This window comes from Coregonus clupeaformis, chromosome 15 (genome assembly GCF_020615455.1).
Source record: "Coregonus clupeaformis isolate EN_2021a chromosome 15, ASM2061545v1, whole genome shotgun sequence".
In the NCBI taxonomy this organism is placed as follows: domain Eukaryota; kingdom Metazoa; phylum Chordata; class Actinopteri; order Salmoniformes; family Salmonidae; genus Coregonus; species Coregonus clupeaformis.
The window spans coordinates 35,491,873-35,506,007 of NC_059206.1; the positions used below are offsets into that span (position 1 = coordinate 35,491,873).

Genomic DNA, 14,135 nt, shown 5'->3' on the forward strand with positions numbered 1-14,135 from the left:
CGAGCCCCCCACCCCCACCGCAGACACCCTCGGCTCAGTCACATATACTGTGCGGATGTCCGACATGACGAACTCCGACAGCACGTTCTGGGTCCACTGGTGCACCTGCTCGGGTCCCTCCCTCAGGTCTGCCTCCTTGACGCCTAGAACGTAGCGCTTGAGCCTGGACCCCTCCACCTGGTAGGCTGTCAGCACTAGGCAGGCGTCAGGCCCCACTGTCTGGGAGTGGCAGGTGACGGCAATGCCCAGTGAGGAGTTTGAGCCCAGGGCGCAGGTCACCTTCACCTTGATCTGGTTGTACATGCGGGGAAGCTGGCGCAGGGCCAGCGAGCTCATGTTGCCCAGGGCTTCGCGGGTGGAGTAGGCACCATGGCGGGCGCCCGTGTCCACCAGAGTCTGGGCCAGCTTCAGGAAGTCCTTGCTATTGAGCATGTTGAGCACACCCAGGTCTGTACACATCACCCTCAGGAGACGTTCGGCCACCTGCTGCCTCTCCTTCTCCGGTAGTCCACCACTGTTCTCTGTGGATAGAGAGAGGCAGTGAGAGAGAGGAGAGAGTGAAAAGAGATGGAAGGAGAAAGAGGAAAAACAGGGAATATATGGGAAAGAGAGGTAGAGAGAGGAGAACGAGTTTGAGTGTGTGTATTCATAGGCAGTGTGGCCATATCTATTCAGTGACAGTGATGATTAATAGTAGCCTACTCACGGTTGGTGTAGTGGTTTCTCTGTGTAGGCTGGGGCTGGGGCTGAGCCCGTATCTGGACTTGAACTATTTGAGCTTGGGCCTGATGCTGGGGCTGGGGCTGGGGGGACCTCCACAGCTGGTCCTGTGAGGCTGGGCCCGGTGATGTCTTTGGAGACTCCCCTTTGGTGTGGTTTTCATTATCCGCTGGGGGGGAAACAGAGATACAGGGTTAGCATTCTGTGATAGAGAAGGTCAACAGCTACAAGTTAGTTAATTGCTAATAACAAAATGGGGATAGCTAAAGGTTAATAGCTAAAGCAGAGGCTAAAGGGTTAGCTAATGACTAATTGTTAATGGAACAGCTAGTAACGCGCTACAGTGGGTTTAGCTAAAAGCTAATAACCAGAGGGTTGGCTATTGTCTACTAGCTCGAGAGTTAACAGATAGTTACATAGGGTTAGGAAACAACCACTAGCAAACAGGTAGCCTCTAATAGAGTGGCTACACATGATAAAACAACAGGGGTGAAATGGTTGTAACACAAAGAGCATACTCAATTTAATATGCAAAAATGAAATTAGAAAATGCAAAAAAACAAAAAGTGTTAGATGAAAATATCCCTTCTTCCTCTCTCCTAGGAGTTTGTATGTTTTAGCTTGGAGTGCAATGTACAGCAGCTATTTCGGCCACCAAATTTGGCTGAGCTTTGTGCAAAGGAATAAACAATTCCAGTAGTTGGAAATACAATTGACAGTATCTGAAGTATTCCGCCATTACAACCGTACATTTAAACTTCTGCTGAAAGCTCCCCCACCCATTTGACTGCTAGTGTTACACTTTGGGGGTACATCCAGTCTGTTGCTGTATATATATCCCTCTAGGTGCAGTTAACTCACCAGCGTGGGACTGCATGTGCTCCAGCAGGTTGTTGTAGAACTGGAACGGGATGCCACAGGCGCCACATGTGTAGGGTTCTAGAAACACAAGGCCCAGAAAAAAGGGTTCCCGTATTGTAACAAGAGCACATCCACTGTGGACCTGCCCAGTCTATCCCCTGAGTGGTGCAAGATCTAGGCCACTGTAACAAGATGTTTAATTTTAACACATATAAAACACACGTTAAACCTACTTAATGAAATATTTTCTTGTATTATCTATATATGCCATTTAAGAGTGATTGAGTCTTCCTACCTAGAGACTTTGTCTCTGCCACTGTCGCCTTGTCTTTGGGGTTTTGGGGGCTGTAGGCCCGGATTGTTGTGAAGCACTTTGTGACTAATGAATTTGCAAAAAGATGTAAATAAATAAAGATAATTTGATTGATTGCTTGAATACATTGTATATGACATTTTCCCACCTGGCTTGTTGTCAACAGTAACAGGTTATTGTTGAAGAGCACAGAAGCATTATGCCCAGCTGAAGTAAAGTATGAGTCAGCAAATATTCTCATCTGCTGCCACAACAACACGAAAAAACTGTTATGCCACACCTAGTCTCTTCCAATTCACCATGGAGTAACCTGCCCAAATCCAAACCAACTACTACAGGGTCACAAACACTGACTAAATGGAAGAGCAAGTGTGACAAGCCCAAATGAACAGGGAGACTGATAAGAAATGACAAGTGAAAGGAAAATATCAGTGGCAGTAGCTGCATCTCATTATGGTCAAAATAAACAACATGGAGAGGGTGAAATGGTCCCATTTGTTTGTGTTTTCAAGCATGCAGGCAGAGAGAGAGAGAGAGAGAAGTAGACTCACTCTGTGATGCAGGGAACGAACCGGCCACCAGGGGGCTTGGAGTACCTTAGGGAGAGCGTGAGAAAGTGACATCACAGACACTGCATTGGTTTTTAGATACGATTCCCTACTCTTCACCCATTTCAGTGTGCACATGCTCTCTTCCCCTTGTGGAGTTAAAAGCATTCGATTTATGTAAGCATTGGCTAGAGAATGTTTCCCTATATTTCATAGACAATCCATTATTTTTTAATCCACAAGGGGGAGTAAATGAGTGCGTACTTCAGGGAGAAGGGTAGAGAATCAGACTATGGCCTCGATTTGAATGTGGATATATGCTTGGACACTAAACCACCAACACTCACACTCCTGTCTGATTCACTCTCCATCTACCGCAGTGTTCTACCCAAGTCTCAGTAAGAACACATCTCCCTGTTAATTGACATTCACAGCTGATATATTGGGAGAGTTGCCCAGATGAAAATACATTTCACTGTGCAGAGAGACATTCATAAAACACATAGGCACACAGCTTATGAGAAGAGCCTCAGTGCTCACCGCTTGAGTTCTGGGAACTGTTGGTGTCCACCAGGCTGGACTGGATTTTGCTCTCCATTTTCCGACTAAAGGGACTGTCTGTGAAAGATAAACAATGTTTGAACTGACAAGACAAAAATGGAAAACCATGTCACGCTCCCAAAAGGTTTCTTACTTAGTGCGTAGAAACAGTTAGTGCACATACACAAAATAAATACCTATTAGTGCAGACCCACTGAAAAGGTGAAAAGCAGGTGGATAGATGATTTCCGAAACCTACACAACACTAATCCATAGCAGAACGATATATATACCGTAATTTTCGGACTATAAGCCGCGACTTTTTTCCAATTTTTCAACCCTGCGGCTTATATAACGGTGCGGCTAATCTATGGATTTTTACAGCTAACAGCCACTAGAAGACCTCCTAAATCTATGGATTTTACAGGTTACAGTCCACCAACTTTAACTCTATGGGCTTTATGACCGGTCCGCGCCCTCCACCTTTAAGCGGCGGGCTCCAGCAGGAAAAGCTGGAGGCCGGAAAAGAGTGAGACAGGTAGCGCTCAAAAGTAAAAGTGGAACCGAGAGTGGTACGAGAGACAGAACGAGAGACAGAACGAGAGCAAGACAGACAGACATTACGAGAGTGAGACAGTTTGTGCAAAGGAAGTTTTCATGCACAAACCCTCATTATGGAAAACAAACGTAGAAATGCATATGATGCAGCTTTTAAGTTAAAGGCAGTCAATCTGGCTGTCAAAACATCCACGATCATTAACGGGTTCCGAAAGGCTGGACTGCTGCGTGATGAAGAGGAGGACGCCGCCACAGCTGAGGCCCTTCAGAGGCTGTTCGATTCCGACAGTGACGAAGAGGAGTTCGTTGGTTTTGAGAGCGACAACGAAGGAGAGAGGAGAGTGGCTGACGAAGCCACCCTGAGCCTGTTTGTTTCCGACACTGAAGATGAGGACTTTGGTGGTTTTAGTACGCAGGAAGAAGACGGAGATGAGGATTAATGACTTGACTTTTCTGGTTACAGCCGTGTACTGCACCTTAGCCTAAAAGATGAAGACGAGGATTGATGACTTTTCTGGTAGGCTGATTACCGTATATTTTAAGCAGCCGTGTTGCTGCAACTTTAGGCTTACGCGCTTACTGTCGTGTTACAGGCACTTTATTTTGCACTTAAAAAAAAACACATTTAATTTAGCCATTGATATTGCCTCGTCAAGCGCTGTAAGCTTTGTTTTTTGTTATGGTACTACTGTAGGCTATAATGTAGATAAATATTCAAAGATGTGCACACTTTTTCAAGGTTTTTCAAAAAAAAAAAAAAAGTTAAGTGGTTAAATGATTGTGACGCTATTAACTAATTTTGCTGGGGAACCCCTAGCACTCCCTCAAGGACCACTGGTTGAAAACCACTGCTGTAGATCACTGCCGGTATGTGCGCTGGGAGCGCACCGTTTAAGTTTGAAAGTTGAAAAGTTTGTGTGTCTGAAACGCTATGTGATACAGTACAGTTTACACAGCACAGTATATGTTCTGTAGCTACTATTGCACTAAATGGTAACACTTGAATACGTTATGCAAATATGCAACTTGTTTGTTGAAATGTTAATAAATGGGAGCTTCCTCAAGCAGCCATCTCTTTCCCGACAATCCCCTCTGTGCACGAACCCTTACATATGGTAATTAAACATTAAAACACCTGCGGCTTATAGTCCAGTGCGGCTTATATATGTACACATCATTCAATATCATTCAATTTAGCTGCTGCGGCTTATACTCCGGTGCGCCTTATAGTGCGGAAAATACGGTATATAGGTACTCTGCGTATTGAATTCTATCATGTCCTTGGGATGATTCATTGCCTTTTCGGCACAAATTTTTTAAATTAATATTCACCCATAGCATTTGAATATGGGTCCCAGTACTCCTCTCCACTATTTCTTTTGACCCATATTTCTGTGCTAGGGGAGACTGCCAAGCTTTAAATAGCTCTCCATAGACAAACTGCTCAGTGGAGAGAGACAGGAACTGATCAGGTTAGAGATATGATAGATAAGAGGAGCGAGGCAGCGTTTCGGATCACAGCAGACAAAGTAGAGCCAAATCATCTTTGGCGGGAGATTGTAGCCTTGGTTTACAGCAGGGATGGGCAACTTTGATGGGGGTGGAGGCCACAAAAAATCTGAACTACTCATGAGGGGCTGCAGTGGCTCGCAGGGATTGCAATGCACCCACCCACCTTTCGAGCAAAACATTTTAGCGGCCCCCCTCTTGACAGTGGAGAAAATAATGTATGTGTTGTGTTTGAAAATGTTGCAGTTAGTTTAAAGCAATTTCGCTGCCATTCTACACATTTTGCCATGGGGCGGAGAGAAGACATTGCAATTTTGTAACTCATTTCATGCAATTCTACTCATTTTGCCATGGGGCAAAGCGAAATATGACATCACAGTGAGTGAGAGTGGCTAACAAAATCAATGTGGGCCCCCAGGTCGGTAATTCGACCACGATTACTACAAGTTTAGATACAGTGCCTTCAGAAAGTATTCACAACCCTTGACTTTTTCCACATTTTGTTGTGTTACAAGGTGGGATTAAAATGGATTTAACCCTGTACAGACTAAACCATGTCTAAACCAGGAGAAAGGGGGAGGTTCTACTAAGCTATATGGAATTGTTTTAAGAAGGTCATACCAAGGATCATTTAGCCATTTGATCTTGAATTTTAAGAACCCTTGAAGTATCCCAAAAAATACACACACACACACACACACACACATATACACATATATATATATATATATATATATATATAAATATAAAATGCTATTAGCCCACACAAAACATTTACTACATGGAACAGATAGTACAAAAAAATCTAAAGGAAGTTTGTTCTGAAGTGTCTGTCCTATATCAGAGAAATAACAAAGATCAGGATTTTCTCAACTGGTACCGGGGGACCTTCAGACGACATGTTCATGAGAGTCTCACCTTTCCACAGAGGGGTCATATATTATTGTGTAGCCCAAACTGTTATGACGCTCCAGACAGAAGTTGGCAGATCGGCTGTACCGACTTCAGTAGAGTCCCAAGACACTTGTGGGGGTCGTAGAGCAAAACGGAGAACACCATCGTGTTCGTGAGAGTCTCATCTTTCCATTGAGGGGTCATAACCGTTCAGCCGCTACAGACCGATTTCTGGGATGTCTCATGGTCTGACAAACACCGCTCTAGCTCTGTCACCTTTCACCGCAGATACGGAAGTGCAACATCGCGGAAGCGGTGGATTGAGACACATCCAATGCAAAAAAACATCTAGCTTAAAACTGCCTGATTTTTTTATTATGCTAATTAGATTTTTTGTCAGTGATCTACACAAAATACTCTAATTATAAATATTCAACCCCCCGAGTCAACACATGTTAGAATCACCTTTGGCAGCGATTACAGCTGTGAGTATTTCTGAGTAAGTCTCTAAGAGGTTTGCACACCTGGATTGTACAATATTTGCACATTATTCTTTAAAATAATTATTTAAGTTGATCATTGCTAGACAGCCATTTTCAAGTCTTGTCATAGATTAAGACGATTTAAGTCAGAACTGTAACTAGGCCACTCAGGAACATTCAATGTCATCTTGGTAAGCAACTCTTGGTAAGCAAAACTGTTTTAGGTTATTGTCCTGCTGAAAGGTGAATTTGTCATCCAGTGTCTGTTGGAAAGCAGACAACCAGGTTTTCCTCTAGGATTTTGCCTGTGCTTAGCTGTTTTCAGTTTATTTGTATCCTAAAAAAAACTCCCTTGCCGATGACAAGCATACCCATAACATGATGCAGCCACCACCATGCTTGAAAATATGAAGATTGGTACTCAGTGATGTGTTGTGTTTGCCCCAAACATAACACTTTCTATTCAGGACATAACACGTATTTCTATAGATACACCATCCAAAGTGTAATTAATAACTTCACCATGCTCAAAGAAATATTGAATGTCTGTTTTTTTTGTTTTTTTACTCAGCTACCAATAGGTGCCATTCTTTGCGAGGCATTGGAAAACCTCCCTGGTCTTTGTGGTTGAATCTGTGTTTAAAATTCACTGCTCGACTGAGGGACCTTACAGATAATTGTACGTGTGGGGTACAGAGATGAGGTGGTCATTCAAAAATCATGTTAAACACTGAGTCCATGCAAGTTATTATGCGACTTCTTATGCACATTTTTACTCCTAACGTTATTTAGGCTTGCCATAACAAAGGGGTTGAATACTTAGACTCAAGACATTTCAAGACACTTTTCGTTTTGATTAATTTGTAAACATTTCTAAAAACAGGCCAGTGTGTAGGCCAGTGACACAAAATCTCAATTTAATAAATTTTAAATTCAGGCTGTAACAACAAAATGTGGAAAAAGTCAAGGGGTGTGAATACTTTTGAGGGACTGTAGCTGGCTAAACCCACTTACCAATCTAAAGAATGTTAGCTGTCATGGGCTAATTGAGTGACTGCCAGTGACTGACATAAGAGAAAAACTGCTGATGCACAACCATATTTTGAAATTGCACCTTGTGCATTCTACTATTCCAACTCTCAACAATAAGTGGAGACCCTGACTGAGTTCCAATTTAAAAAGAAATAAAACACATTTTGGGGAGGGGGGTTGATCCGCGGGCCGCCAGATGCCCATCCATGGTTTACAGTGATGTCAAATGATGTTACACAAATGTTACAGGTAACAGTTTGTGGGGTGTGATTGAACCTACCCACGATCTGGGTAAATTTGCAGGTCCATTTGATGGTCTAAAAGTTGACATCTTTAAGTGGTATACAGTATATTGTATACGTTCAAGCTCAGTGATTGCGAATGAATCTCAGGTTGTGAGACAGTGCGAGAGCTGCTTAAGCACAGATCCCAGGTCAGTTCTCCATACCTGTTTCTAATTTAGTGGCACTGTATTTGCTGACGTCCATGTTTCCATCCACACTTCCACGGGATCGAGGCGACTTCATATTATCAAAGGAGAAATCTGTGGGAAGACAGTTCTGTCAGTATCATCATATAAATAATAGTGGTAAATTATCAAGCTACTTTAACTGAATTGATGATAACACAGGTGTTTTGATGACCCAGGTGAGTTTGGGAGGTAAGAGAGGGAGGTTATGGACTACAACAGACGACTAAGTCCCTTCTGTAGACCTGTGAGATTACTTACTCATTGGTTGGTGAAGAGCCACATGCTCCTGGTATGGGTTGAAGTACTTATACTGCTTCCCACAGAACTCACACTCATAGCTCCCCGTTTCTGTGAGAATTATTTTTTTGAAAAAAAAGAAGTTAACTAAAATATCACATATCTGCATGCGCTAAATATATATAACATCTCCTTCTGTAATGATAAGAGTAGCATCCTTGGTGGTTCACTGAAATGGTTTCCTTAATTTTCAGTAGTGGGGACATTGATTGAATTATTCCCCAAATCTAAATCATATTTTATTTCTCTCATAAAGGATATAATGTACAAATAATACCTATCCCGAGAGCAAAATACATTGCATGTATGAGGTAAAGAGCTAAATGAGGACAAAACTAATAACATTGCCTTAACACACTGCAAAAGTAGGACTTCAGATACAAAATCAACCACTGAAAAAAAAAAATATATATATATATATACAATAATAATAATAATAATAATAATAATAATAATAATAATAATATATATAGTACCAGTCAAAAGTTTGGACACCTACTCATTCAAGGTTTTTCTTTATGTGTACTATTCTCTACATTGTAGAATAATAGTGAAGACATCAAAACTATGAAATAACACACATATGGAATCATGTAGTAAACCAAGAGAGTGTTAAACAAATCAAAATATATTTTATATTCAAATAAAATATAGCCACTCTTTGCCACCCTATAGCCAATATAGCCACCCTTTGCCTTGATGACAGCTTTGCACTCTTGGCATTCTCTCAACCAGCTTCATGAGGTAGTCACCTGGAATGCATTTCAATGAACAAGTGTGCCTTGTTAAAAGTTAATTTGTTTGCGCCAATCAGTTGTGATGTGACAAGGTCTTGGTGGTATACAGAAGATAGCCTTATTTGGTAAAAGACCAAGTCCATATTATGGCAAGAACAGCTCAAATAAGCAAAGAGAAACGACAGTCCATTACTTTAAGACATGAAGATCAGTCAATCTGGAAAAATTCAAGAACTTTGAAAGTTTCTTCAAGTGCAGTTGCAAAAATCATCAAGCGCTATGATGAAACTGGCTCTCATGAGGAAAGGAAGACCCAGAGTTACCTCTGATGCAGAGGAGAAGTTCATTAGAGTTACCAGCATCAGAAATTGCAGCCCAAATAAATGCTTCACAGAGTTCAAGTAACAGACACATCAACATTAACTGTTCAGAGGAGACTGCGTGAAGCAGGCCTTCATGGTTAAATTGCTGCAACGAAACAACTACTAACGGACACCAATAAGAAGAGACTTGCTTGGGCCAAGAAACACCAGCAATGGACATTAGAGATTTTTTTTGTCCAAATTTGAGATTTTTGGTTCCAACCGCCGTGTCTTTGTGAGATGCAGAGTAGGTGAACGGATGATCCCTGCATGTGTGGTTTCCACCGTGAAGCATGGAGGTGGTGGTGTGATGGTGCTTTGCTGGTAACACGGTCAGTGATTTATTTAGAATTCAAGGCACACTTAACCAGCATGGCTACCACAGCATTCTGCAGCGATACACCATCCCATCTGGTTTGCACTTAGTGGGACTATCATTTGTTTTTCAACAGGACAATGACCCAAAACACACCTCCAGGCTGTGTAAGGGCTATTTGACCAAGAAGAAGAGTGATTGAGTGCTGCATCAGATGACCTGGCCTCCACAATCACCCGACCTCAACCCAATTGAGATGGTTTGGGACCACAGAGTGAAGGAAAAGCGAATGCCAAGACTGTGCAAAGCTGTCATCAAGGCAAAGAATGGCTACTTTGAAGAATCTGAAATAAAATATTTTTGGATTTGTTTAACACTTTATTGGTTACTACATGATTCCATGTGTTATTTCATAGTTTTGATGTCTTCACTATTATTCTACAATGTAGAAAATAGTAAAAATAAAGAAAAACCCTGGAAGGTGTAGGTGTCCAAACATTTGACTGGTACTGTGTATATACAGTGGGGAGAACAAGTATTTGATAACCTGCTAAATCAGCAGTGTTTCCTACTTACAAAGCATGTAGAGAACTGTAATCATAGGTACACTTCAACTGTGAGAGACGGAATCTAAAACAAAAATCCAGAAAATCACATTGTATGATTTTTAAGTAATTAATTTGCATTTTATTGCATGACATAAGTATTTGATACATCAAAAAAGCAGAACTTAATATTTGGTACAGAAACCATTGTTTGCAATTACAGAGATCATACGTTTCCTGTAGGTCTTGACCAGGTTTGCACACACTGCAGCAGGGATTTTGGCCCACTCCTCCATACCTTCTCCAGATCCTTCAGGTTTTGGGGCTGTCACTGGGCAATACGGACTTTCAGCTCCCTCCAAAGATTTTCTATTGGGTTCAGGTCTGGAGACTGGCTAGGCCACTCCAGGACCTTGAGATGCTTCTTACGGAGCCACTCCTTAGTTGCCCTGGCTGTGTGTTTCGGGTCGTTGTCATGCTGGAAGACCCAGCCACGACCCATCTTCAATGCTCTTACTGAGGGAAGGAGGTTGTTGGCCAAGAACTCGCAACACATGGCCCAATCCATCCTCCCCTCAATACGGTGCAGTCGTCCTGTCCCCTTTGCAGAAAAGCATCCCCAAAGAATGATGTTTCCACCTCCATGCCTCACGGTTGGGATGGTGTTCTTGGGGTTGTACTCATCCTTCTTCTTCCTCCAAACACGGCGAGTGGAGTTTAGACCAAAAAGCTCTATTTTTGTCTCATCAGACCACATGACCTTCTCCCATTCCTCCTCTGGATCATCCAGATGGTCATTGGCAAACGTCAGACGGGCCTGGACATGCGCTGGCTTGAGCAGGGGGACCTTGCGTGCGCTGCAGGATTTTAATCCATGACGGCGTAGTGTGTTGCTAATGGTTTTCTTTGAGACAGTGGTCCCAGCTCTCTTCAGGTCATTGACCAGGTCCTGCCGTGTAGTTCTGGGCTGATCCCTCACCTTCCTCATGATCATTGATGCCCCACAAGGTGAGATCTTGCATGGAGCCCCTGACCGAGGGTGATTGACAGTCATCTTGAACTTCTTCCATTTTCTAATAATTGCGCCAACAGTTGTTGCCTTCTCACCAAGCTGCTTGCCTATTGTCCTGTAGCCCATTCCAGCCTTGTGCAGGTCTACAATTGTATCCCTGATGTCCTTACACAGCTCTCTGGTCTTGGCCATTGTGGAAAGGTTGGAGTCTGTTTGATTGAGTGTGTGGACAGGTGTCTTTTATACAGGTAACGAGTTCAAACAGGTGCAGTTAATACAGGTAATGAGTGGAGAACAGGAGGGCTTCTTAAAGAAAAACTAACAGGTCTGTGAGAGCCGGAATTCTTACTGGTTGGTAGGTGATCAAATACGTATGTCATGCAATAAAATGCAAATTAATTACTTAAAAATCATACAATGTGATTTTCTGGATTTTTGTTTTAGATTCCGTCTCTCACAGTTGATGATAAAAATTACAGAACTCTACATGCTTTGTAAGTTGGAAAACCTGCAAAATCGGCAGTGTATCAAATACTTGTTCTCCCCACTGTATGTATGTATGTATGTATGTATGTATGTATGTATGTATGTATGTATATATATATATATATATATATATATATATAACATCACAGTACGACGTGCCCAATCGCAAATCCTACTCTGCCAAGTAACAGTAGACCAGCATGCAGTACTGCCTTACTTGGTCCTATTTTCTGGAAGGGTTCCACTGGTTCCTCCTCCTTGAGGTCTTCCACAGGTCCTAGAACGACCTGCTCGTATGGGTCTGGGGTGAAAGGGGGGGTGACATAAACATACAACATACATGGACAGATGGAGATGGAAAGGAAGAGGTCAAGTTAATTCACACAGGTTACTTTATTTAAAGCAGCAGTAACCATGATAGTGGAAGTGAAGTTTCAATAAAATCTCTGTTTTCAGGGCTACAATGATACTTACTCTTACACATAACACTATAATAATTTGGATAGCCACGTTAGCGTCGCCCTCATGTGGGTGCTAGCAAGCAGGCTAGGTATCAACAGCCAATCCAGTAGGGACTGGAACCCCTTCAAATTAGTGGATTCAGCTTTTTCAGCCACACCCGTTGCTGACAGGTATATAAATCGAGCACACAGCCATGCAATCTACATAGACAAACATTGGCAGTATAATGGCCTTACTGAAGAGCTCAGTAAATTTCAACGTGGCAGTCATAGGATGCCACCTTTCCAACAAGTCAGTTAGTCAGATTTCTGCCCTGCTAGAGCTGCCCCAGTCAACTTGTGAAGTGGAAACGTCTAGGAGCAACGACGGCTCAGCCGCGAAGTGGTAGGCCACACAAGCTCACAGAACGGGACTGCCGAGTGCTGAAGCGCGTAAAAATAGTCTGTCCTCGGTTGCAACACTCACTACAGAGTTCCAAACTGCCTCTGGAAGCAATGTCAGCAAACTAACTGTTCGTCGGGAGCTTCATGAAATGGGTTTCCATTGCCGAGCAGCCGCACACAAGCCTAAGATCATCATGCGCAATGCCAAGTGTCGGCTGGAGTGGTGTAAAGCTCGCCGCCATGGGATTCTGGGATAGTGGAAACGCGTTCTCTGGAGTGATGAATCACGCTTCACCATCTGGCAGTCTGACGGTCAAATCTGGGTTTGGCAGATGCCAGGAGAACGCTACCTGCCCCAATGCATAGTGCCAACTGTAAAGTTAGGTGGAGGAGGAATAATGGTCTGGGGCAGTTTTTCATGGTTCAGTTAAGGCCCCTTAGTTCCATTGAAGGGAAATATTGTCCCAAATCGTAACGGTACAGCATACAATGACATTCTAGACGATTCTGTGCTTCTAACTTTGTGGTAACAGTTTGGGTATTGCCCTTTCCTGTTTCAGCATGACAATGCCCCGATATACAAAGCAAGGTCCATACAGAAATGGTTTGTCGATATCTGTGTGGAAGAACTTGACTGGCCTCCACAGAGCCCTGACCTCCACCCCATCGAACACCTTTGGGATGAATTGGAATGCCGACGGCGAGCCAGGTCTAATCGCCCAACGTCACTAATGCTCGTGGCTGAATGGAAGCAAGTCCCTGCAGCAACATCTAGTGGAAAGCCTTCCCAGAACAGCAGCAAAGGGGGGGACCAACTCCATATTAATGCCCATGATTTTGGAATGAGCTGTTCGACGAGCAGGTGTCCACATACTTCTGGTCATGTAGTGTACAGTGAGTTTTGAATGGTCAATAGCGTTGCAATATTGCAGAGTATTTGCATAAAGTTCAGCTTTCCCCAACTTTGGTCCCACCCTGTTCACGGTCCCTCGTCCAAGCTCACCTCCCTCAATGGGGTTCCGTTGTCTCATCGCCCCCATTGTGTTATGTGCAAATGCACGGTTATGCATATCAGCAATTTAACTGCCTAGTTTCCTGTTCTAAGCACTTTGAGCTCTTCATTTTTCACCAGGACTTCACATCCATAACTTCCCAGGAATTCATTCTAGCAAAACCACACAACTATGATGGAACTGCAAGTCATGTCAAAGTTGGCACTGAGGCAGAACAAGCTACCACTCGAATCCATACAGACAAATAATAGAAAGGCCTAGTAGGAATGCAATAATGGAGAGTAAATTAGAGGAGAAGAGAGGGTAGGTAGTCAGTTACCGTCCACAGCGTGCAGGTCGCGGTGCTCCTGGAAGCAGCTGTAGTACTTGTACTTCTTCCCACAGATGTCACAGGAGTAGCGGAAGCTATCTGCATTCGGACACACAGAGACCGCATTGTCTGGTCTGTGGCACACACTGGCATTCAATGACATCACAACCCGCTGGTCACTGCCTAGCACACAGCACTGATTTGTTTCATATCACTCAATAAGGTATAAAAACCAGTAGATGGTTTGCTGTGTTATGGGTCCATCAACTTTGCTTTTGTGTAG

The 14,135-nt window shown here is 43.1% G+C and overlaps 1 protein-coding gene across 1 annotated transcript in view; it reads right to left on the bottom strand.

Moving 5' to 3' along the window:
- The window catches only part of LOC121582492 (zinc finger protein 618), a 35,668-nt gene that overhangs the window by 5,020 nt on the left and 16,513 nt on the right, over positions 1-14,135 (bottom strand). The window contains exons 6-15 of the mRNA XM_045225116.1: positions 13,862-13,951; positions 11,902-11,985; positions 8,188-8,277; positions 7,906-8,001; positions 2,983-3,060; positions 2,446-2,490; positions 1,877-1,960; positions 1,582-1,659; positions 707-889; positions 19-521 (exon numbers count right to left, since the gene is read on the bottom strand). Of these exons, the coding sequence (XP_045081051.1) occupies positions 19-521; positions 707-889; positions 1,582-1,659; positions 1,877-1,960; positions 2,446-2,490; positions 2,983-3,060; positions 7,906-8,001; positions 8,188-8,277; positions 11,902-11,985; positions 13,862-13,951 (1,331 nt within the window). The remainder of the gene's footprint in view (positions 1-18; positions 522-706; positions 890-1,581; positions 1,660-1,876; positions 1,961-2,445; positions 2,491-2,982; positions 3,061-7,905; positions 8,002-8,187; positions 8,278-11,901; positions 11,986-13,861; positions 13,952-14,135) is intronic.